This window comes from Bos indicus, chromosome 11 (assembly GCF_029378745.1).
Source record: "Bos indicus isolate NIAB-ARS_2022 breed Sahiwal x Tharparkar chromosome 11, NIAB-ARS_B.indTharparkar_mat_pri_1.0, whole genome shotgun sequence".
NCBI classification, from domain to species: Eukaryota; Metazoa; Chordata; class Mammalia; order Artiodactyla; family Bovidae; genus Bos; species Bos indicus.
In genome coordinates this window covers 102,390,966-102,413,141 of record NC_091770.1, presented here as the reverse complement: position 1 = coordinate 102,413,141, position 22,176 = coordinate 102,390,966, and the positions used below count along the sequence as shown (strand labels likewise).

General features: G+C 49.6%; 1 protein-coding gene across 2 annotated transcripts in view; it reads left to right on the top strand.

Moving 5' to 3' along the window:
- Positions 1 to 22,176, top strand: part of DDX31 (DEAD-box helicase 31) — a 73,484-nt gene that overhangs the window by 32,897 nt on the left and 18,411 nt on the right. For both annotated transcript variants that reach the window (XM_019971056.2, XM_070799507.1), the window contains exons 15-19: positions 2,369 to 2,419; positions 3,928 to 4,067; positions 8,072 to 8,153; positions 14,700 to 14,811; positions 20,650 to 20,818. In XM_019971056.2, coding sequence (XP_019826615.2) covers positions 2,369 to 2,419; positions 3,928 to 4,067; positions 8,072 to 8,153; positions 14,700 to 14,811; positions 20,650 to 20,818 — 554 coding nt within the window. The remainder of the gene's footprint in view (positions 1 to 2,368; positions 2,420 to 3,927; positions 4,068 to 8,071; positions 8,154 to 14,699; positions 14,812 to 20,649; positions 20,819 to 22,176) is intronic.

The window sequence follows — 22,176 nt, the reverse complement described above, 5'->3', positions numbered from 1 at the left end:
ACGAAGCAGACAACACAGGAAACTGCAAAGAGTGGAAGTGAAAGCCACTCAGTCGTGTCCGACTCTTGGCAGCCCCATGCACTATGCAGCCCATGGAACTCTCCAGGCCAGAACACTGGGGTGGGCAGCTGTTCCCTTCTCCAGGGGGTCTTCTCAACTCAGGGATCAAACCTAGGTCTTCTGCACTGCAGGTGGATTCTTTACCAGCTGAGCCACAGGGAAGGCCAAGTATACTGGAGCGGTAGCCTATAATGCCCCCAAGCCTCTGGACCCGGGGATAACCACAGCTGACAGTTTGGTGAACCTCCTTCCAGGTGTTCTTGGAGTGTCTGTCCGTCTGTCCATTTATCCATCTGCCTAACGTCTTCTATGTATTTCTTTGGGTGCTTCAGCCCCCTCATAGTTGCAGCGCGTAGAATCTTTGCAGGACATGGACTCTCTAGTTGTGGCCTGCAGGCTAGTTGCCCCATGGGATGTGGGATCTTAGTTCCTGGACCAGGGATTGAACCCGCATCCCCTGCATTGTAAGGCAGATTCTTAACCACCAGACCACCAGGGAAGTCTTCTATTTTTATTACCCTCCTTTTTGTTCCCTGGATTTTTTAGCTGAAGAAAGACTGTTGTTCTTCAGAATAAATACCCCGCATCCCGCATTTGCCTAGTTGTGTCCTTAAGGTGCTGTTTACCTTGTTCTTCCCTCCCCGCAGTAGGTGTGGACATTCGTTTAGATTCCAGTCTTAGGATTTTGTTTGTGTTTTGGCAAGAATATGTCATGGGTGACGCTCTGTCCTTCCTGTTGCATGACAGCAGCTTGTCTTCCTTTTTAATTGCATTGAAACATGGTCTCAGGGTTAAAATTATAAGGGCCTTAACAGCGTACAGGACCCATCCTGGTCCCCTCCCCCCCGTTCTCTTCTTTTCCCTGTAGCTCACTATTTTGATAAGCTTTGGGGTTTTTCCCTCCAGTATTTCCTTTTGAAATATGAGCCCAGTATATTTGTATTTTCTCCACTCCTTATGCAAAAGCATACTGTTTGCACTCAAAATGTAGCCCCGACATTCTCCATATCAGTGTGGTGGCGCCTCCATCTTTTTGTAGCTCTGTTCTGTGTGGTGGTCATTGCCATGTTTTATTCAGCCTGTCTCCTGCTGGACACTGGGGTGTTCACCAGACCAGCAGTCATAAGCAGTGCTGAAATGAATAGCCTTGTGCATCGGTCATTTACATTTTCACCAGTGTACCTTTGGGATGGATTTCTAGAGGGGAGATCGCTCTGGGTCAGAGGGCAAGTGCATGTGTAATTTTTCTGGATATCCCCAGATTCCTCGCCATTTTGCATTCCCACCGTGTATACGGGACACAGCATCTTCTTTGATGGCGGAACCGTGCAGGGTAATTTGGTCTTGGAAAAGAGCAGACTTGGGTGGGCGGGCTACCCTCTGCTTGTTAGCTTTGTGTCCCTGGACAAGTTACTTAACCTCTCTGAATCTTGGTTCCCCTCTGTTTTGAGGCGTTATTTTGACGATGAGTCTAGATGACGCAGGTACAGTGTTCTCATGTACGGGGAGTGCTCAGAGCCTGCTGCCTGGGGCTGCTCTTGGTGTGGCTTGCCCTTGGAGGTGGATGCTGGCTGTGTGTTTACTGCCAAAGATGGAAAGATTCCCATTTTCCAGTCTCCCTGCCAGAGTGGCCAGACATACCAGAGAGCAGAGTCTTTGCTCTTGAGACAGTGGCCAGCTCAAAGGAAAAAAGCAGTCTCCATTGCTTTTATACTTTGTGTCTGTCTGTTTAAATCTCTGGCCGGTGTTCTGATTGTAACCACCTATCAGAAGAGGGAGCATCGTTTGGTCCTTCCTGCTCTCCAAGGCCCATGAGCAGCGTCCTTGGTCAGTGACTCTGGGGCTCACCCCCATGAGGACGTACCTCGGGGTGACCTTCCAGAATCCTGCCTCAAAGCACATTATCGCTCAGCATTGCTGATAAGACCAGGCATGGGCAATAACCCATGACCGTGTTCACCATAAAGGGGTGTTTCAGATAAAATGTAAAACATGCCAGCAGTTCTCTGAATTCTTAACACGACACAGCAGCCCGTGACTCGTTCCAGTTCTCCGGTCTGCGTGCAGGTGATACTTTGCAGTGAAGTGGGTTGTGGCTGCCTCACCACAGGTTCAGTAGAACTCATCCCTAAAGCAGAATTTTACCCACAGGTGGACACCAGTGGGTTCCTGAAGTTGTATGCACGCCTGTGCACATTCCCAGGGATGAGCCCTCAGTGTTTGCACTGGATCATCAAATGGGCCCAGGACCCCAAAAAGGTTGAGAAACTCCATCCTAAGCCATGTTTTGTTCTTTTCTGTTTTGAAGGATATTGCAGCTCGGGGCTTGGATCTCCCTCAAGTCACATGGATTGTCCAGGTAACCTCTCTCGTTGTTATCGCGCAGGCTTGAGGCCGGAACGTACGATCATGAGTAGATGCTTTGGCTCTAAGTAGAGTAATTATTAAGATCCTCTTGGGTGTTGCCTGGTCCCCAGGCAGCCACCAGCCTGATCTGCACCATTCTCCTGCTGTCTCTCCTTACCCCAGCCCCCCGACCACCACAGCTCAGCCTCCAGGCTGCACAGCTGCGGGAAGGAGGGGCGGGCTCCCCAGCCCCCAGACAAACGCGTGTCACACCCCGAGTTTCAGCACTCTGAAAATAACGGAAACCACTGGGCCCCTGGGAGGCCTCGTTGTGTCGGGAAGACAGTTGGCTCAGCTGTCCTGAGAGCTGTGGTGCACACTGACCTGCGGGGGCAATTAAGGCCCTGACAGCATCTTACGCAAACCTCCGGCCTTCGCCGCCTTGCCAGAGGGTACGGGCATTAGCCCTAGAGCCTGGTGGTTTCAGTTTTGTTTTTTCTTTTCATTAGTCTGCAGAGTGGTATTTTTAAGCCCTTCTGTGAGAGGGCCAGGGGGCACATGCCCTGTTTACGTGAGTCATAGTTGATTCACATTTTAGTGGAATTGCAGGATTGTCACTGGCTAGAGATCTGCTCTGCTCACCGCACACAATGACTTTGCGACCAGAGGCATTGTGTCTTCTCTCCTGCCGGCCACAGGGCAGATGTGAAATAGGAAGGATGATTTTAATGTGTGCGAGACGAGCCACATAGAATTGGTCATTGAGTGCCCCCCTGTAATTGTGGGTATGGATTAGTTTAATATGCCTGGCCTGCCACCGTGGTCATCTCAGCCCATGGTGTTTGAGCCGGGTAGCAGCAAAGGACAAAAGGGCAGAATGAGTGCAGGGTCAGTTAGCGTTAATGATGACCAGTTACTGCCAGGGAGCATGCCCGTTCTGCTGAATTCGAGCATTTGCCTGTCTCCCGGGCCAGGAACGCTGTCCACAGGAGCAGAGTGTGTCCCTTTGGAAGGGAACCTACCTCTGAATCCGCCTGCAGCCCCACTTCACAGGGACTGGGGGGCCTGCAGCGAGGCGCTGGGACCCGATCCCTCTATACCGTGTGCGCCATCTTCTGTGCCCGCAGCCCCACTGCTCTGTCTCTCGAGGAAGTAGGCCAAGGTCGTGCGGCCATCCTGCCTGCATTCTCACCTTGCCCAGTCACCTCCGTGAAAAGATGCAAATAGGAAAGCGAGGAGACCTGTGGAGAAGTGAAATTAAAAAGGAGATATTGGGACGGGAAGATGTCTCGTTTATCTGAAACTTGGCCACTGTTCCTGTTGGCATGTTGGAGCCTTGTTATTTCCAATGAAGCCGGGAGTTTCAGGGTTGAGTGACTTCTCCTTGTGATGGTGGTGGGGTAACCATAGCACCAGGATTTAATTCTTGGGATACCTGGAGGCAGGTGAGGGGTATTGCACTTCCAATTAATGGCAATCCCTTGATCTGTGAATGCCTTCATTTTCGTGCCCCTCTTTTAGTACAACGCTCCGTCTTCACCTGCCGAATACATCCACCGGATTGGGAGAACGGCCCGGATTGGCTGCCATGGGAGCAGCCTGCTCGTCTTGGCTCCTTCGGAGGCAGAATATGTCAACTCGTTGGCTTCTCACAAAATCAAGTGAGTCAGAAACCTGAACGGGGTTTCCGCTGATCTCTCCTAATTAACTTTCTGTCGCTTCTTACAGTGGCTGGGCCTTGTAAGCTGACGAAGAGCCATTAACCCTTGTGATCCCTCAATGAGTCCCAGGATAGCCAGTGGCAAAGACTAAAACCCTTCATGCCGCCAGCACATGACAGCTCTCCCCGCATTGCCGCTCCGAGTCAGGGAATGAGCGGTTGCACTCCGTCTCTCTTTCAGGGAGAGGTCTGCACTCCATCGCTCTTGCTGTGAAGTGAGTGTGCACCACCCTCCCAGCCAGCTCCCCGAGGTCTCTTATAGTCACTGAGTTTTGTCTCCTGCAGTTCATTAACGTTTTGGACTTTAGAGGTGATTTATCTGTGAGAAAAATGATGCTTTGGACTCATCACTTTCCCTCCTCCTGGAAAGTGTGCCAAGAGAGGAAACCGTTCCGAGCGGGTGAATTATTGTACACCCCACATTTGGGGGCAAGGGCACCCAGTCAGGTGGCAGTGTCTCACATCCCCCAGCGTGAAGCCCCAGTCCCCCTCCCTCCGCCTGGGTTGGGGACCCCATGGGGCTCGGCAGCTTGGAACCTGGGCCGGGGGCTTCCATCCAACCCCGATCTTCCTGAGCAAGGACAAAGATGGAGGGCAGCAGCTCAAGCTGGCCAGGCGATCCTGATGAAAGCAGGAAGTGTTGACCTGGGCCCTAGAGACGAGGTGGTTTTGTCACGTTTTCTGTAAAATCTCCAGCACCTGGAGTAATAGGCCCTCAAAATGGGCTTCAAAACGCATGTGTGAAAAACTCACACTCATCTACTTAGGTTCATGCATTTCCTCTGCTCAAAGCACAGTGATGCCAAGAGCATGTTTGGAGCACAGGTTGGCAGCCCAGTGCACGCTGGGCACGAGAGTGGCCGGCCGCTGTGACGTCATGCGGTGATGCGGTGCACAGTGTAGCTCACTGGAGGGTCGTGTTCCTGGGTGGCTTCCTCGCCCAGCCTGTGTTTTACGTAGCAAGGCTTTTCCTCTTGAAGTGCAGGACTGGGAACGCCGTCACCTCGCCATCTGCACTGACGTGCCCTGGCCGCCCTCTTGGATGGGAGAACTGTGCGTGGCTGTCCCCACGGGGAGCACCCCACTCCCCGCCCCGCGTCTCAGCCAACTGCAGCACTCTCAGCACTGTCAAGGTTGCCGGTGTGATGGTTCATGGGGTGCAGCTTCCTCAGAAAACACGCTCCCCACGCCTCAGGATTGGGGAGGCCGGGGCCTGCCCCGATGGGTCCAGGGGGTCACGTCAGGAGAGTCCGAATAAAAGTTTGAGCTTTCCTCTCGGTTCTCTCATCTCTTACTGTCAGGTCAAAGAGTGGTTTTTGTTTATTTCAGAAAGGCGCGCGTCTTTTCCCTTGTGAGAAAAGACTACTACTTCTGCTACCCCTGGCTATTTTGTGGGTGAGCTCTAGTCACCCTGAGTGTGATCGGGTCTGCTGCTGTGGTACTGCCGAGCGTTGTTACACGTGCCGGTTTCTGTGCAAGGCAGGGCTGTCTGCGGAGGAAGTGTATGCAGACTGTTTCTTTGACTTCATACAATAAAATTAAATCTAATAAGTCATTCCAAAGTGTGCTGTGGGAAAAGGCAGACTTGAAGATTTTTGAAATCCAAAAGGTACACATCTAAATATCAAAAAAAAAAGGAAGAGGAAGGAGTATGTGCCTATTTGGTGCCTGAGGACCTGAGAGCCAGGCGGTGGGATGCTGGGGTGGCTGATGAATTACAGGGAAAATTCAGGAAGGCAGGCGGCAGCAAGGGCCATCACAGCAAATTGCCACCCACCTCCACGCCCCCAGCGCCACGGAACTGGCCCGGACGACATACTTTAGCAGAGGGAGCGAGAGACCCGGGCCATGCCGCCTCTGAGTGGATACTCAAAAGTTCGTCTTTGCACCCTTGTGACTTCTTGGTATTTGCCAACTTCTTCACTTTTCCCCACTTCTCCTTTGAACGTTTTTCTAATGAAAGTCACCGTAGGTTTATTAAAATGGGAAAGCTTCCTCGAAATGCGTGTCTCTTAGATCAGGCTTAAGAAAGACAGTTCCTTGAATTTATCCCACGCTCTCTCTCCAAAGCGAGGTGGGGGTGACTCAGGGCTGTTGATAGAACCATACATAGGCAGAATCGATTTGCTCTGTTCCTCAGAAGTAGTGGCGTCTTAGACAAGGAGGAGGCTCTTTCACACTGTGAACCTCTCCGGGCCAGCCCGGACTCCTCACCTCGGGTAAACAGTGCTCCACCGCAGCCCACGAGCGGCGCCCGGCTACACGACAGTACTCCCGTGTGCCTGAGGAAACTGCCCCTTCCTCTGGCATTGTGGTTCTCTGTATCCCTGGTGGTGAACAACGCTGTACCTGCCTTCTTTCTCCTCACTTCAGGATCTGACCCCAAGTTTTTACATTGCTTTTCCTTTTGTTTTCTTCCTCTTCTTTTTTTTTTTTAATAGAGGCAAGGCAGCTGGACAAAGGGAAAGACAGGACTGGGCTCCGGTTTTTACTTTGCTCCAGCTTTCCAGGCATGAATAAGAGGCAAATTCAGTAGCCATAACATTTTTCTCCCACGTGAAAAAATAGATTTTCCAGGAAACTATGAACAGTTTCCCCAGCTCCTACCCTCTCTGCATGTACCTCGCCTTCTCGGGTTGAGTCTTAACTGCCGTGAAAAGATTTCCTGAATCTGGCAGCCGAGAAGGAGTGGTGCGGGCTGGGGACTGAGGGCGTTTGGGGGAAGCGGTGACACAGCGCAGGTACATCCCAGTCAGAGACGTGACGTATTCATTCATAGCTTTGTCAGAGTCACCTTTTGGAGGGAGTGGGGGTTGTCTTCTCTCTCAGAAGAGGTTGCCATTCACATTCTAATTTGCTGTTAAATTTTGAAAAAAAACAAAACATACAAGAAAAGCATTTTTCCTTTTTTGGCTGCGCTGAGTCATTGTGGCACGCAGGCTTTTCTCTGCGCCTCACAGGGTCTTCTTTAGTTGTGGCCCCAGGGCTGAATTGCCCCGTGGCATGTCGGATCTTAGTTCCTTGACCAGGGATCGAACCCACGCCCCCTGCATCGGAGGGAGGCGGATTCTTAACCACTGGACCACCAGGGAAGCCCCGAAAGTCATTTATCTTTTTAGAATCTGTTTTCCTGCCCTAGAACTCTTCCTTCCCTCTCCCTTCTTCCCTGGGAAATCTGTTCTCCTTGTCTCTGCCTCAGGACTCTGCTCTATGCCCTTCTTCAGGACAAAGGCTGGGGCCTTCCAGAGCCAAGGGGGACAGTGTGCTGTCCAGACTCCCCCAAGAGGCTGCTTGCAGCATCTCATCCTGGCTCCTCGTGGCTCCCATTCACAGTGAAGCCTGAGTTCTGGTTTCAGCTGTTAGCCCATAACTCTATACATTTGCCAGAGGTCATTTGGTTCTCACCCTTGAGTAATTCAGGGATGACAGTCAGGAAGGTCCCTCGGGGTAGATTAGGACAGAGTTCTGGCGCTGTCAGCGGGAGACGTTGGCCACCTGTTCACTTTCAGGCATTTGTTTACCCGACTAAGGGTCTTCAGCCACCTCCTTTATCGAAAGGGACTGTCGGAAATGTTTTTTTGGCTTGTTGCCTTCTGCTCAAGTCCAGGTAATATGTCAATAAGCAGGCCTCTGTAGTTTTCCAGATTTATTAAGAAATAATGATGTGATCCCCATAAAAGAGATTCTAAACGTAGCCTATGTACATGTATCCGGGAGGATGAGAATTGGTGGTAATGTCACCCTTCTGTCCCTCTAATGTCATAGACTCCCCTTCCTTCCGAATTCCTGAAAGGTTAGGAAAACATTCCCTTTCCTGTGACCAAGTGTCACTTCTCCTTTATATCTGGTTAGCCAGAAGAGAGGCCAATATTATGCATCACAGTTGATAGAATAATGTTTCTGGAAGAATAAAAAGCTTACCTCTATATGTCCTTCTTTTTACAGCGTTTCTGAGGTGAAGATGGAAGACATTTTGTCTGTTCTGACAAAGGATGAATGTTTTAAAGGGAGACGAGGGGGAGGCCAGGTGAGTTTCATTGTTGACTGTGCTTGCTGCTCACAGACGTCACTCATCTCCTGGTGTGGGGAGGCAGCGACTCTGAGTACTGGGCACTCCCTACCACTGGCGAGTAAAGTGTGTGTTTTCGGGACCATGAACATTAGACGAGGCCACATCTTGCTGGCGTTTCTCTCTCTTTGCTTCTGGATGCATTTGCTGGCCCATCCAGTTAATGGGCCCCCATCCGCCCTGGGTGTCTGCCAGGCAGCAGCAGTCTCCCCAAAAGGAGGGCTCGTCCCCGGCCAGAAAGGTTCTGGAGGCAGCAGCGCTCCATGCTCAGCCCTGGTGGTCCCCCTCCAGCTTACCCACACGGACACCTGGCCTGCCCCATCCACCCAGGACCGCGTGGAAAAGCAAATGTCTCAGAACCTCCTTTCAGACACACTTAGTTCATCCATTTTCTAACGTGTGCTATACGCAGAGGAAGAGTAAAGTTGAGGTCATTAGCAAGAAGAATTTTTATCATCTGAGCACTTCCATATGGAGATCCTGAGCAGCACAGGCCTCCCCGGACAGCCTTTCCTGCTTCTTTCTGAGGCCTCCCCCTGCTTGGAAGCACTTCCACTCCCCTCTACCATGTTACTAGGTCTACCACCTAGACTTGTGTGTGTGTATCTGTGTGTGTGTAGTGTTGCTCTGTATAATTTTGTCCATGAAATTTTAATATTTGGTTATTTTTGCATCTCTGCCCCGATGCCTGTGGATAGACTGGAAAATCAGAGCCAAATAGGTGAAGTTTAAGAGTCTCTTTTGTGCGTTAGTACATGTATTTATTTGGATCATTATTCTCTCCGAGGCAAGGAGTCTGTTTGCCTGACCCCGATTTAAGTTGTCCTGTTCCAGAGAGAACCTGCAGAAGTGCACTAAGGAGAGGAGAGGAGCAGATGTCTGTTGCCCAGCGTGTGTTCTGGGCCTGGCTCTGTGCTGATGAGCTCTTCCCACACTTGGTCCCGTCTTAGCCTCTCAGCAGCCCACAAGGCGGGTGTTACTCTCCCACTTCATAGATGAGAAAACTGAGGCTTAGAGAGCTGAAGGAATATCCTTGAGGGTGCACTGATAATTGTGGGTCCTTCTGGTGTGAAAGCAGACCACCTGTCCTTCACGGGATACCAGCAAGCCTCCATTCAGTATTAATTAGGCAAGTAAATGAAACTAAAATGCTTTCTAGATTGGGTAACGTTAGCTGTTTTCATGGCTTCCCTGGTGGTTCATTGGGTAAAGAATCCACCTGCGAATGCAGGAGACGCAGATTCAATCCCTGGGTTGGGAAGCGCCCCTGAGAAGGCAGTGGCAACCCATTCCAGTATTCTTGCCTGGAGAATTCCATAGACAGAGGAGCCTGGTAGGCTACTGTCCATGGGGTCACAAAGAGTTGGACATGACTGAGCAACTAAGCAGCTGTGTTCATAGAGGTGAAATTTGGGCAGTAAATGGTACCACAACAACAATCCCCATGAACAAGAAAAGCTATTAAGGACTTGGTTGATCAACCTGTTATATTAAGTGATATTTCACTACAGAGGGTCTGGTCCCCCCAGGCCTTCAGGCCATCCCATAATAATAGACTGTTGTCGTGGGAACTGGCTGGAAACTATAGAGACTCATGGGTCTTGGCACACTTCTCTGTTCTTCAGAAACTACTGCAAATTCTAGTTAGGGGGCAGGGTTTATTTTCTGTTTTTCCAGATGTTTCCACAGCTGTGTAATTACAGCCCCAGGACAGCTCTGTGGGCTGAGCAGGGGCACCCGGGGAGCTGTCTGAGGATGGGATAGCCCAGTGGTCAGGAGCACGGCCTTTGGGCCTGAATCCTCATCTCACCAGCTGTGTGGCTTCGGGCCAGGACTAGACCTTAGGGTCAGTTTCTTCCTGTGTACAACTGAGATAATTTTAGTTTTCTTCTCAGAAGGAGATTGAAGAATTGAGCGAAAAATAACCCAAGAGTTCCAACACAGGGACTGAAGTGTATTTATTATTATTATTATATCACATCAGTTAGCAGCACAAGCATATATGGAATTGAAGCTCAGACTCATTGACACGAAGCCCAGTGCCTTTTTTTTGCAGTTTCACACTAAGTGGAAAATTAGCACTTGGCTTCCCTGGTGGCTCTGACGGTAAAGAATCTGCCTGCAATGTGGGAGACCTGGGTTCTGTGCCTGTTTGGGGACGACCCCCTGGAGAAGGGAATGGCTACCCATTCCAGTATTCTTACCTGGAGAATTCCATGAACAGAGAAACCTGGCAGGCTACAGTCCATCGGGTCATAAAGAGTCAGACACGACTGAGCGACTTTCACTTTGACCGTTCTCCGGAATGAAGAGCAAGCAGCAAAATTAGTGAAGGAGATAGTGAAGGAGATAGTGAAGGTTTCAATAACCTTGTCTTCACTTACACTGTTGCCAGGACTGGCTCTGGTTTCAGTATTTATCCCCTAAGCACAGCCCAGTTCTGTCCCGGGTGCTGATGGTCCTGTGTCTCCGAGTATCTCTGGGGAGGCTGTGGACGGGCACAGGGCGCCTCCTGTAGGACTCTTCCCCAGAGCAAGAGAACCTTCCTCTGCTCTCTCGGAAACAAGCCATTCTGTAAACATCCGCCCTGTGGCTGGCGGCCCTAGTTCCTCTCCCTAAGCCTTTTCTGTGGCTCGAGACCAGCCTGGAAGGCTAGCTGGGGCTTGAGGAGCCCTCCTGAGATGGTGGGTGGGAGGCGGGGCCCAGAGTCCGACAGGCTCGGACCCGAGTCCTGGCTTCACAGTCAGTCATTCTGCAACCTGGGGCAGATCCTCCCCAGCCTGGGTTTCCCCCCTGGAGAAGGAGGACGTCTCTAGTACCTGTCCTGCCAGGCCGCTGTGAGGTTTAAATAAAACAACACACGGAGCACTGTGGGTCATGTGAGCTCACCTCCGCCCTGAACTGCTGCCTTGATGGACATGATGTTTCGATATTTTTACGGTCTGGTGATCTTTGAAAGAGAAAAAGTGCTAAGTAAGGCCAGGCTTCTACCACGCCAAAATAACTAACTGGTTAACTTAGAAAACTCAACTAGTCATGCCAGGTTCTAGATGTCACATCCATCAGCACCACCTGTTTGCCCAAATTTACCTTTCATTCACAGGACAAAGCAAAACAAAAACTCAGTTGACTGCATTACTGATTATTATGTAGGTTACTGCCTTCAAGAGTGTATTATGTGCGTGAATCCTATGAATGGTAAAGAGAATAAAGTGAATGCTGGACACAACTTTTGATTCTGTTTTGCCTGAAAGATGCAGTGCCCTAATTGGCATCTTTGATGTGGGCAGTTCTTGCTGGCGTACCAGCCAGTGCCTGGCACACAAAGGTGGGTGCGGTGGCTGGGCCTTCATGCTGAGCCAGGTGCCTCATCATGAAGCCCATCTTCACCCAGCTTGGTTGAAGGCCATTGTAAATGTCCCTCTGGCACATACATTTTAGGGCTTCCGTGAACAGAAAGCAAGCGAGTGAAGCATCTGTAAAATGTATATTTCATATTTAGGTATATAAAATATATATAGCTGCGTCTGGGCGTGCGAATGTTCACCCACCTACAAAGAGAATAAATTTGATCTTTCAACTTGACTGGGAAGTGCTCAGAAGGTTCTAGGGACTGTGGAGGTAAAATTCAGCTTGGCAGTACAGTGATTAAAACAAAATCCTTCCATTTAGTTTAAAAATACCTTAGAAGTTGGCAATGTCAAAACACATGCTTCAGATAAAAAAAAGTCTCCCACCCCAACTGCTCCCACCTAAAACTTTTTACAACAAAAATAACCCCGCCCAGCTGTCTTGTACTCATCTGTTGACTCTTGATAGGCATGAATTTCCATCTCCACATTATAAACACACACCCAAACATATTCTTCCTAAAAGTTTTTTTTGTCCAATGAGATACACCTATAAGCTCATCCTAACAGAAAGCTCCTTGGCATCATGAAAGATTAAAATAAGATCACTAGCCATCGTCTAGTTTTTGTGGATTGTCTGTTCTTCCCAAGACCAGAAAGTCTCTACAGACACAGAGCACTGAGTGTGTCTAGACCTTTGGAAATGTTTTTTTCCTAAACCACCCACCGTCTGCTAGTTGCGAGCTGCTTCATTAAGCAGGACTAAGTCTGTGTCTTTGAGGGTTGGGGGGGCCGGTCCTCGGAGATGTGCCCTCTGGGGTCTCACCCCCTCATTATGGGAGCTTCTTCCCTGTCTGGGGCTGAGCCGGTGCTGCCTGACTCTGCCCCTTCTGTCTTCAGTTTAAATTTAGACTGTCCTCCCCAGAAGACAACGGAAAAATACCTCGTTCATTCTCAAGAGGGGCAATTTTAAAATAAAGTATTTCTGGAAGTGGCAAGGGGCGGGGGGGACTAAGACCTGCTTTCTCTTTAGTGTATGATGTTTCCTGCCATTAACTTTTTCTTATATTCTGCTAAAACTGACCTCATCATTTCAAATGTGCGAACCTAGTTTTATCGCCTTTTTTCTACGTATTTTACTGGTATACACACATTATATATATGTGTATATGTAATTTTTTTTTTTTTGGTTGGGAAGAAAAGATGCCTCATTTTGAAACCTAAAGGGGGGAATAAGAAAAGCCCTTTGTAATATATTGCCATATTATCACTAAATCCCCTGACAGTTGTGACACAGAAGCAAGTCACCTGTCACTTAAGCTTGAGGTCTCTTTAATTTTCTCCTGGAATTCGCACCAGGCTGTCTTTAATTTGAGGCCTTTATTGGAATTCTGAAACCTCTCTGCCTCCCTGGCTCTCAGATCTATTCTGAGAGCTGTTACAGAATGTATACAATAACCAACAGAGGGATTGGAGAGGGCTGGAGCTCTGTTTATTTAACACTCTGGAGGGATTTTTGTGCTTATTCGGTCCTGGCTGCCCGGCTTTCAATATCGCTTTGACAACCATTCTGCCCTTCTCATTAATTTTAAACAGTTAAAACACAGGAAAAAGAGGAAAAAGTTTTCATTATTAAAGTGCTTTACTTTTTAATAACAGAGGATTCTGTCCGCCAGGGGAAAGGGCATCCTTGCTAATTTCACATTCATATTAAAAAAAAAGCGCAAGGAAGGTGACAGTCTCGTTGCTGAGGTGGCTTAACGAAAGGAGGACAGCAAGAAAGAAGTTTGCATTTCACATCAGTTAAGAGGGTAAAGAAATCCTTGTTAATGACAACAGCAAATGTCCACTTTCGTAACACAGCTCCTGAGTGACTTTTCTCTTGACATTTGAGTGGATAAAACCCTTAGGGGGACCATGTACCGTGAAATCAGCTAGACTGTCATCAACCAAACAGATAGCAGGAATGATTTGACTAAACTAAAAACATTTTCAGGTTGTTAAGTCTCTATTAATACAGAGACAAACTCTGCCCCCAAGAAGGAGGCTTTTTCTCCCCCCGCCCCACCCTTTAGTCTTCCTCCAACAGCTTTAACTGTGAAAGATGCCAGGGTGCCTGCGAGAGGCGCGGTCAGCAGACCCCAGAGCACGCCCCCTGTCCTCTATGGGAGTTAAAAGGAACATGAACTGGGCCTCATGCAGGTTTTCTCCTGGTGACCCACGTCGGGTGTGGCGGGTGAGGAGGGCTGGAGCTTCATTAGCACCATCCAAAGGATCAACACCTCTGGGAAGGCGGATTAGCCAAGTTTGGGTTCTGTTGATTCTCAGTTTCATATTCAGGAGACAGCGTTCGTGTCAAGATATGACACATAAGCCACGTGTTTTCGGGGGGATGTAAAGAAAGGAAATCTTTTCTCTGGGGTTGCTAAAGGCTGAAAAGAAATGAAATTTTGGTTTTATTCACATTTTCCACCTGTAGGGTCTTTTGTGCATACAAATATGACTTCTTACAGAGGGACGGTTGGCTGCAGAGATCCATGGCGGTGGCCTCGCATGGTTGGCTGGAGCAGCCCAGTCCTCCGTGGGTTCCTGGGCACAGGGCTCTGGGCTGCAAGAATGTTTCTGGAACACTGAGAGTCTGGACCTCTCAGGAGTGAGGACATGTGCTCTGTGATTCAGGGACAGACCATGTTGTGGGCAGGTGGCTGTGGGTTGCTCTTGGATAGGAATGTCCAGGGCTCCACCGATGAATACCAGGCAGGGGGCAGATTGAAAGCCTAAGTGGGACATACAAGGTTCCTCTGAAAACCGCTTCTGTCCCATCATGTTTTAAAGGCCTGAATTGGACTTCGAAAATTCCAAAGTGTCTCCCATAGACTTTCACTTTGAACACGCGTGATAAGAGGCCAGGAAGAAAAGTAAACAAGTAAATAAATAAGAGACCCGACCTGCTCCCTCACAAAGCCATCCTCATCTTTGCTTGACTTTAACATCTTTATCACTCCTTTTTCTTCCCTAGTAATATTGAAAGGATTACCCTTGGTGGCCCCTTGGTGGTTACTGTGTGATTTTACTGTTATTAAATCTATTATAAACCGCTTCATTATTCCTGACTCTGACTGTCTGTCCTCTAATCCTTCCGTCACCTTCCCAGAAATCCCGCGCCGCTGGCCCCCAGGAAATCCGGGAACGAGCCACGGTCTTGCAGACGCTGTTTGAAGATTACGTGCACTCCAGTGAGGAGACGGTCTCCGGGGCCAAGAAAGGTTGGTCAATTTCTTGGGTGGTTGTAGATGGATAACCCGACCGGGCATTGTCCCACCTCAACCCACATGCCCCCTCACAGGTTGGGAGGCCAACCAGGCAGCTCTGCTCACCAGCAAAAGCCTTCAGTCTCCCTAATTCTGCAGGGATTGGAAGCAGGCACGGAAGGCTTTAAAGTGATATTAAATGTTAATTTCATCCATCCTCGCGTTTTGCACAAATGAGGCTTTATCTTGGCTTACGTCAGGTCTATAGAGCTGTGACCCAGCAACTTAGGTCTCCGAAACCCATTTTCCTCTTTCTTTGAAAACTGGATAGACGAGATACGGCACGTCGGTAGGAGTTGTAGAGATGGAAATCAGAGATGAAGGCAAGGTCTGGAAATGTTAGACCAAAGCAGTTCCTACTTGAAAATACAAAGAAAAACTAGAAAGCAGTGCTGAAGAAGGGCCGCAAACCATGAGCCCAGCTCATGGGAAGTTTATGGAAGGGTCAGGTATTAACTCAGTATTTATAGCCTTTGTAGCGTGAATCAGCCCCAGGCGTTAGGTGTGGGCTCAGTAGCTCACTCTGAGCCCGAACAGAGCGCAGGGGAGGGGAGCTCAGAACAGCCCCATGTCTTCCATGCTGGAATGTGAGTGTCTTGGCTACTGACTGTCCCATGTTTGCTGATGAGACTCACCCCCGCTACGGGGAGATCCACAGTGACCCATGATCTGGAGAAGAATGCCGGGCTGGCTTACCAAGAGATAAACACTACAGCCTGTTGTTTTCTTCTTTCTATGAACTGAAACTTTTTTAAAAATTCCTTTAATATTTATTGAATTGGGCACCATTCCCGGTGCTTGGGACACACCAGGGATCAAAAGAAACAAAAATCGTCACCTTTGTAACATTCTAGTGGGGAAGCAGACAGTGAAAGTAATAAACATAATAAATGAATTACACATACATTAGATAGAGAGTCTCGGGACTCCCCTGGTGGTCCAGTGGCTAAGACTCCGAGCTCCCAGTGCAGGGGACCTGGGTTCCATCTCTGGTCAGGAACTAATTCCCACGTGCTGCAGCTAAGAGTTCTTGTGCCACAGCTTAAGATTCTGTGTGCCGCAAGTAAGACTTGGCAAAGCCAGATAATTAGCTAGTTTAATTCAGTAGTCCAGTGAAAGGTGATGAGAGTGATAGAGGGAACAGAGCAGATGAGGGAAATGGAGGGCTAAGGGCAGAGTGAGCCATGTTGGGATGGTTGCCATGCGAGTGAAACCCTGAAGAGGGGCCGTCCTGGGGCTCTGACTGAGGGCATCCAGGCAGGCGCCATGTGCAATGTGCCCAGAAGGAGGCGAGGGGCAGCAGAGGCAGGGCGTGGAGGCGTCCAGGGCACCCAGCTACCCCGAGCGAAAGGGGAGCCAGCGGAGGCCTTGGGGCAGGGAGGTGGTCTGGCGGCTGAGAAGGTCACATGCGGCTGGGTGAGAACAGACCGGGGTAAAGGTGAAGGTCAGGAGACGGGCTCCCAGGCAGTTATGGTAATCAGAAAACCAGTTAAGTCTGGTTTCTAATAATATGTTCACGTGTCTCCCTGCAGTGAATTCAGCAACTCCTAAGGCTCTTCCTGAGAACCTGCCTTTGGAGAAGTACTAGAACATTCTCTCATGGAGAACAGAATGTCTCGGGGAGAGTTTGGGCACATGTTGAAAGTTAGACGAACTCAACTTGCTGTGGGATACCTGACCAAATGTTGGCCACAGGGTTGATACCAGAGTTGGAGTGAAGAGGAAGAAAGCAAAGCCACACCAGCACTATATTGCTGGCGTCAGAGGTGCTTTGGATATCCTAGCGAGCCCACAACTGTTTCAGCGTGTCTGGGTCATCAGGGTAAAAGTGACAGTAAATAGTCCTTAGAGAATATGGTTTTGGGTTGTCTCTTCATCGTTACCGTTGAACTTACTAACACCAAGAGGCTGGCAGGGTTACTTGTCTTCTTTTCAAAGGATGTTGGAGTGGGGCCACTCCCAATGTTTACGGCCTAAGAAGGAAATAAACACATTACCTTTTAAGGGAACTGCCTGTAGAACATCTTGGTCACCCCACAGCAGGCGTTAGATTCTCTGCTCTTCTCTCCTCTTAGGATTGAATTCTGGAGGTTTGAGGAGAGGAGACCTGTAATTGCCATACCCCAGGAGCTGATTCTGTCTTTTGCATTTCCTTATCTCCATATGCAAATTCTCTACCCTTGACTCTCCTCCCCTTTAGCCATTTCAGAACCCACCTCATGAATAACTAACAAAAGCAGCTGGGTTTTGCCTTCATGCCAGAAAACTAGCTGGAAACTGGGCCAAGTATGCATTTGTTTCCTTTTGTACTTTCTGACCAAGCTATTGCTAATATCCAGGATTTCATCATGGTCAGTTTCCAGAAGCAGTTAGCCCTTTTCCCCCTCACATCTTGCATCTTGTGAGTAGAGCTTCAAGTGGTAAAAATTGTGGTAATGTAAGTTTGAACTCCAGACTCCTGAACAAAAATTTCAGAAAGCGGAGTCCTTCAGCTGCACGGCACCACTTCCACTTCCTCTTGTGGGTCCTCCCCGAAGAGCAGGGGTTATGTGTTAGGGTTATGCCTGGCTCGGAAGGGATCATCCCTCCCTGTGATTAGAGGGAGGCTGGCTTCTTGGTCAAACACTTTGCCTTTAAGAGAATTGGTGCAAGCCGCCTCTCCCACTACCTTTGGGTGGTTGTCACTGTTAATGTGCTAGACGTGTGCTCCTCTGGGGCAGGACTGGGGTTGGGAGGAGCAAGGATGGGCAGCACCTTCCAGGCTGGAGTTTTGCTCCTTTCTGCCTCCTTGACCCTAAGCATCATCCACAAGATGTTGCTCTTCCTGATCAGATGTCCAAGAATAGATTTGGTTTTATTGCTCAAAAGGACAAAATGTCCTATGTCCTTGGAAGGTATTTTGAAATAGATTTCCCTAAATCCTGTCATCCTTACGGCTCTGAAATGGGGTTCAGTGAGAGCACCAGCTCTGAGTGGCTGGAGCGTCATCCGACTTGCGTCCCACAAGTCTCCTTTCATGAAAGGTCTCCTTCCATGACCTCTCCTCTTCCGCCCCATCTCCACCTCACAGCCCCACTTCCTTCCACTGCCAGCATGAGCCACTTCCTGCTCCCTGGAAGTACAACCTGCCTGTCGAGGGAGAGGACTCTTCTGCCATTTCCTGGCAGACCCCTTTCCCCGTAGCTATTCGGTAAGTCAGTTCAGTCTCTCAGTCACGTCCACCTGTTTGTGACCCCATGGACTGCAGCACACCAGGCCTCCCTGTCCATCACCAACTCCCAGAGTTTACTCAGAATCATATCCATTGAGTCGGTGATGCCATCCAACCGTCTCATCCTCTGTTGTCCCCTTCTCCTCCTGCCATCAATCTTTCCCAGCATCAGGGTCTTTTCCAGTGAATCAGTACTTCGCATCAGGTAGCCAAAGTATTGGAGTTTCAGCTTCAATATCAGTCCTTCCAATGAACACCCAGGACTGATCTGCTTAAGGATGGACTGGTTGGATCTCCTTGCAGTCCTAAGGACTCTCAAGAGTCTTCTCCAACACCACAGTTCAGAAGCATCAGTTCTTCAGTGCTCAGCTTTCTTTATAGTCCAACTCTCACATCCATACATGGATGGATTAGCTATTAGTGGAGCACCTATATCTCCCAGGACTAGGCTCTGCAGCCTCAGCTCTCAGGATTGGTGTGGAGAGGAGCAGTCATTCTAATCTGCTCCAGCACAAGGGCAGTGTGAATGAGGAGGCCTGGGCCAGCATTGGGGTAAATGAGGTTTTAAAGGTGCAGACTCTTTGGCGTGTCCTGGTCCCAGCCTGCTCTTTCTGTCTAGAGTAGATGTTGGGGGTTGGGAAGAGGCAGTGTCTCCTGGGTCGTGGTGGTTGTAGCACTTTCCCCTCTGAGGACTTGAATTCGTGTCAGAACCCTCCCAACTGCAGAGACCATTTGAAACATTAAAGATCTTCCTTGAAAAACCTCGTCCCCAGTTATTAAAAAGGGGAGTGAGCACAGATGACAAGAGGGGTGCAGAGGAGTCGCCTTGGTTATTATTTCTCATCGATTGGGAAAAGGAGTTCACTTTGCTCAGTAAATAGAGCTTTGATGGGTTCCCAGGATCCTTCCAGGAGCTGATCTGCTAAAATGACACTTTTTATTACTGTTCATAAACGCCGATCTCCAGGTGCTGCCTGGATATTACGTTTAAGCTGTGGGCAAACTTGCCGGTCCAGTGGCTCAAACAGTGAGGGTGAGGGAGACTGGTGCCTGCTTCCAGCAACTGGGTGGAGAGGGGCGGGGCTACAACTGGGCCAGGAAGGCAGGGACGCTCAGTCGGCGGATGAGAAAGGGCGCTCGTGAGAAAAGGGCAAGATACTTGACTCTCACTGTTGTCGAGAGACATTCCGGGGAAACCAGGGATGGAAGAATGGTTCCTCCAAGGAGCATCAGTGAAGGTGGATCCAGAGTGCCGCCTGCCTGGGAGCCGCCCCTGGCTTGTCTCTGGCCAGTGAGGGGTCCAGGACAGGGGCCTCTCTCTAACTTTAAAACAACCCAGACGTTCCTGGTTAGACTGTCTGGTGAACAGCTCTAAACCCATGGCAATCGATGACTGTTTTGAGAGCTCTTTTAGAAACTACATCCTTTTCTTTCTCCGCTTTAAAATTCTTTTTTCATCTCCTTTTATACACATTCTTTGAATGGGTAAGAAACACTGCATTGGTCAATCCTGGGTGCTTTTGCGTGAATTTGGTTTTAAAATTTCATGAGTCTACGGTGAACTGGTATCAGTGATTTCTGTGCCTGGGGAACTGGAGGTGTGGCTCCTGGTGGAGGCAGGGTTTATAATAATAATAATAACGTGTAGGAATAATGAACATGACCCACAATCACGATAAAGCCTTATGGACCTTTTGGATTTTATAACATGTTTGTGTTAACTATTCAGAAAACTAAAATGTAATAGAAAATGTGTTCCCAATGTAAAGATCTAATGACTTCATTTTTCATAAGAAAATGGTATGCATCGATCCTGTCTTAGTTTCTTCACGCATTCTCTTGCTCATTCACTCGCACAACAAAAACCTGCTGTGGGACTTCCCCAGAAGTCCAGTGGTTAAGACTCCATGCTTCCAGTGCAAGGGGCATGGGCTTGATTCTTGGTGGGGGCACTGAGATTCCACATGTCACGTGGTGCAGCCGAAAAATAAACATGCTGTCTGCCAGGTACTGTGCTAGCCCCAGGTCTATAATGAGGAAGAAAACAGGGTCCCGCCTTCTAGGCTCATTATAAGCTACACAGTAAAATCTGAGATAATATCAGGTTTATTAAAGTGAAGTTATGTTGGGTTTATTCACTGTGTCCAGTAAGTGTTAGTCGCTCAGTCATACCTGGCTCTTTGCGACCCCATGGACTGCAGCCCACCAGGCTCCTCTGTCCATGAGATTTTCCAGGCAAGGATACTGGAGTAGGTTGCCATTTCCTTCTCCAGAGGTTCTTCCCAACCCAGGGATCGAACCCAGGTCTCCTGCACTGTAGGCAGATTCTTTACTGACTGAGCTACAGGGGAAGCCCGTAGACTTCCCCTGTGGCCGGTAGGCTTATTTATTTATTTTTAGGAATTAAACAAATATGTGAGTGTAGATTTAGGTTGCTCATGTCTGTCACGCCGTCCTGGTTGTGTGTCCGTTGTTGCCTGGCAGGGTGAACTGCACAGGACAGGCCTTAGGCTGGGCAGCAGAGACCTGTCCTGACCCGCCCCCCCCGCCACCCCCCACCCCGCCCCGCTACTGTCTTCCAGCCCTGCAGTCCTTCATCCGGGCCTACGCCACCTACCCCCGGGAGCTGAAGCATATCTTCCACATCCGACTGCTCCACCTCGGGCACATGGCTAAGAGCTTTGGGCTAAGAGATGCCCCTAAAAATCTTTGCGCCTCGGCCATGAAGAAGAAGAAAGCAAACCTGAAAAGGTAAGGTGGACAAGAGGCCAAGGGTCAGGTGGGTGTCGGGGGCTCTGCTCAGATGGGCAGCGGTGTGGTGGGCTGCTGTGTGCTCAGGGTAGACTCTGCCAGCTCAGGTTTCTGTGATTCTCTCACCATGCTGAGTGCTTGGATCAACCGGGAAAACGCCTAATCTGAATGCTTTTAAGGCATCTGCAGGAAGTCGGTGATGTCACCTGTTGGGTCCTGAGTGGTGGGGATTATTGGACCTACAAGACAAATTTCTTTGGACCATCTTCACTGCCCATGGGTAGAGTAACTCAGGGCTTGCCAGGGTCAGAGCTCCGGACATGCTGTGGGCTGCAGTCCACCCTGGAAGACTGTGGGGTGTCCATGAAACTCTGTTGAGGCCTCCGGGGGCCCCCAGCACCACATGCTGCTCTCTGTGGTGCTGACATGCAACCTCCCGTGGAGAGGCTGCACTGGTGTCATCTCCCTCCTCCCCTCCCACCCCCTCCCCCCAAAAAACACCTTAGGACCTGCCCAGGGGCCCTGGTGAGAGGAGAGCCTATGTGAGGAGGGTTGCCCAGCAGTTGGACGCTGGGCTCTGAGGCCATCTTCACAATTTCAGAAAGCCCTGAGATGATTCCCCTCAACAAAATGCAGTTGTGAGAGCTCTTCTTTCTCTCCTCAGAGATAGGTGTTCTCTCGGTACCAGCTCCAGGCTGTGTGCAAGCTAGAGTATCTTAGATGCCAAGAGCTGCTTTTACGGGGAGTTTGGGTGCATCGTGGTTACTACTTGTGTGATGTGTGGGTGGGAAGGGCTCAGAGAACCCACGAGTGCTCTGGATGGTTATCTTCCAGTGTGTATCCTTCTTTTTGCACGTCAGTTACAAATGCCAGTACCTCCTTGCCCTGCTGCCAAGCACCCATGGGCAGCACCACACTGTCACCTGTTCCCGCACCGTGTCTATCTTGCACATTCACCAAGAAGTGCTGATCACATGCCAGCCTCACTGGGGCCTGGGTTCTCTGCTGTGAAATGGCAGAAGGAGGAGGCCATTGGTCTTGGAGTCGCAGGACTTGGCCTTCAGCTCCAGCTCCAGTTCTGATGTGAGCCTGTGAGCCTCAGACCGTATCTTTGCTTAATGTCTCAGAGCCTTGTTTTCCTCAACCATAAGAGGGAAGAGGAAATCTGTGCTTTTAGCCACTTCACAAGAATCAGAGGCCTGTGACGCGTGTCACTGTGCCTTTTGAAGCATGAAGGGCCATCGAGATGAAACACTGGAGGGCAGAGAGCTGGAGGCCAGGTGAGCTAGGATTTCAGAGCACCCAGTGGGAGCTGTCCAGGGGCTTGGCCCTCATGAAGCTCTTCATGGTGGATAAAA